The 2,856-nt window shown below is 42.1% G+C and overlaps 2 protein-coding genes across 2 annotated transcripts; both read right to left on the reverse strand.

The window, feature by feature from the left end:
• Positions 1–1,705: 1,705 nt before the first annotated feature.
• CSUI_009461 (uncharacterized protein) lies at positions 1,706–2,258 on the reverse strand (the record flags this gene model as incomplete). Its single annotated transcript, XM_068069577.1, has 1 exon — positions 1,706–2,258. A coding segment is annotated over exon 1 (150 nt), but the record flags the coding sequence as incomplete, so codon positions are not given.
• Positions 2,259–2,356: 98 nt separating this feature from the next.
• On the reverse strand, positions 2,357–2,827 carry CSUI_009462 (uncharacterized protein; the record flags this gene model as incomplete). The annotated part of the gene is made up of 1 exon (XM_068069578.1): positions 2,357–2,827. A coding segment is annotated over one exon (183 nt), but the record flags the coding sequence as incomplete, so codon positions are not given.
• Between the last annotated feature and the right edge of the window lie 29 nt (positions 2,828–2,856).

The following is a 2,856-nucleotide window of genomic DNA, read 5'->3' on the forward strand; positions in this document are numbered from 1 at the left end:
AGAGAGGAGAGAGAAAGAGAAAGAAAAGTTTGATGTGTTTCCCTGGGCTCTTTTCCTGTATTAGGAGATTTTTACAAGCTGAGAAAGAAAAGATAAATAATTTTCTTTCTCTTCTGATCTCCTCACCCTACTAGTACTCTTGGGTTTCTTCTACTTTTCTCCTCTAGGTGTGAAGACTGCTGGTGCTCGTGGTGCTGATCATTTTCTTCCTTCTCCGACTTTCTCTTCTTTTTCCTATCTTGTTGGATACGCCTGCTGTCTTTATAGCAGCTTGAGAACAAGAGAATCTCGATAAGAAAAGCCTTCTCAAGACGCCAAAGGAGAAGAGAGGAGAAAGAAGAAGAAACAAGAAGACACACTATCCATTCAACTGTCATCTCTTCTTTTCCTTATCTTATCTTTTCTTCCTCTCCTTTCTCTCTTTCTCTTGTCTCTTCTTTGTTTCTACTTTAGTAAGAAGTGAGGTGCATGAGGAGGATAAGACTTTCTCAGTAGGATAGGAGGAGAACGAGACCAACTCCTTCTTGATCTTCTTCTTCTTCTCCGTCACTTCTCTTTCTCTCTTGCTTTGTATGTCTGGACAGCTCCTTCACCATCCTAGAAGTCTCTTTCCCCCCAAACAGCCAGGTTCACTAGCGGCTTCTCGATGGTTAAAACTCAAGAGAAGGAAAGAGAGAAGAAAGATAGTCGGGATGATCGAGATAAGCTGCAAGGCTTCTTACTTAGTCTTCTAGCTTCAAGAAGAAAGAGAATCCAGAAAGAAAGAAAGAAAAAGAGCGAGAGGAAGAGAGTTCTTTGCCGTAAACAAGCTTGAATCTGAGACAGATAGACAGAGAAGGTGAAGAGAGAGATAAAAAACTCCGGTCGCTGGTCGTCGAGGAATGCAGAGAGAGAGAGAGATCAATTCTTTCTTTCATTCACTCCTAGGACAGAGACACATTCGATGAGTAGAAGAAAGAGGAGAAAAAGAAAGAAAGAGAGAACGAGGAAATCTCATTCCCTCATCCAATCTATTAGTCAAGTGCCGGGGAGAGAAGAGAAGAAGGGCAACCAACTAACTTCAACAGTTAAAAAGAAGAGAGCAATCCTCTCTCTCTCTCTCTTTCTCCAAACTCTCTTCTTCTTCTCCTTGCTTACTCTTGTTCTCTTTCTCTCTCTCTTTAGTACGCATATACATAGGAGACGTCTTTTCTTCTTCCTATGAAGGTCATCGGCATCGTCGCCTCGGCCTTCTCCTTTTCTCTACTGCAGGAGAAGTCATCTGCTCGTTCTTTCTTTCTTCTTCCTTAAAATCTCATCCTCCTACTCCTTCTGCTATTCCTTCTTCTAATCCTATTTCTCTTATTCTGACTATTTCTATCATTCTTACGATTCCTCTTACTCCTACTCGACCTTTACAGTCTTTCTTCGCACTGATGTGTCTTCTACGGTTGTGTAGCTAGACACGGCCACCAAGCCAACTTCCTAACCATACTAGACATAAAACTAGCCATAGTACTAGCCATGATAACCCTAACAATACCCGTCTGGCTGAGCTCCTACTATCTGTATTTAAGATATATATACGCCTATGTGCGGGGGGGTAGTCATAGTAGACATAGGATATAACCAGACGCATCATGTAGACAAGATAAGAGAGATTGGAAGGAGAGATTCGAAAAGGAAATACATACATCCCTCATGCTTATCACTCCCCCCATCAAACACCCCAACTGAGACAGAAAAGAAGACCACGACTACTAATACTACTAGTGCTAGTAAGAGTCATAGTAGTAGTAGTAGCCACAGTAGTCTTCGGAGGAGAGCACGAGGGAGAAGGTGGACGCTTCTTTCTCTCTCCACGTTGTGAGCCCATTGAGAAACAAATTATGTGAAAGATACACTCCAACTGACAAAGGCAAAAAGAAGAGAGACGGAGATAGGGACGACGGAGATCGGCTCTAAATCATTTCTACCTTTATGTGTACATACACCCCATGGATATAGAGTGTGTGGAAGTATTAGGCGCTGCTCATGAGAATCAGACAGCCAAGCCCTCGTTAGTTTCGAATTGATCTACTCCTGCACACACGTAAACGACCTATCTCGAAAAGAACTCCCTATCTATCTATCTATCTTTTCTCTTTCTTTCGCATTGGGGGTGTCTATCCATCTTGCTACCCAGCTAGCTCCATACATACATCTTTTCGTGGATGGAAGTCTCTCTCCAGATGTATCCAGATATATCTCTCTATACATCATAGATACGAACAACTGCTTTCGATCTCTAGTGAGTCTTTCCTCTCTTTCTCTCTCTTCAAGAAGAAAAAGAAGATGACGTCTAGAGAAGTAGCCCCTTCTTTGTCATCCTCTTCTTTCTCATTCTTTAACTTCGATAGATACCGCAATGAAGTAAACGTCGCTAACGGGAAAGATAACTATAGAAAGCTCGTGGATAATACAAAGAAGAGAGCGGTCTATCAAGCAGGTTCATACGACGAATTTAAGAGCCTCGTCGCCACGTGCCACTTAAAGCCTTTAGAGAAGAATGAAGTATCTATTCTCACATCCCCTAAACCTTCTCTTTTGCCGGCTGGAAGAAAGAAGAACCTAAATAGAGGAATCTCTCAAGCCTATGAGACAACTACACATTCGTATCTTATTCAGAATCGATCATCTCGATGCTCTTCTTCTTGTTCTTCTACTTGTATAAAGACTGGCCTTCTTGCCAGTGGAGAGGAGGAGGATACCTCTGTACAAACTTCTCTTTCTTCTTTTTCTTCTTCTTCTTCTTCAGACGAAGAATCTGACGAAGACAAGAGAGAAGTGGGCTTAGGAAAGAAAGAAGGGGAAGAAAGGAGAGAAAAAGAAGAGAAA

The sequence above is a fragment of the Cystoisospora suis genome (genome assembly GCF_002600585.1).
Source record: "Cystoisospora suis strain Wien I chromosome Unknown contig_5651, whole genome shotgun sequence".
In the NCBI taxonomy this organism is placed as follows: domain Eukaryota; phylum Apicomplexa; class Conoidasida; order Eucoccidiorida; family Sarcocystidae; genus Cystoisospora; species Cystoisospora suis.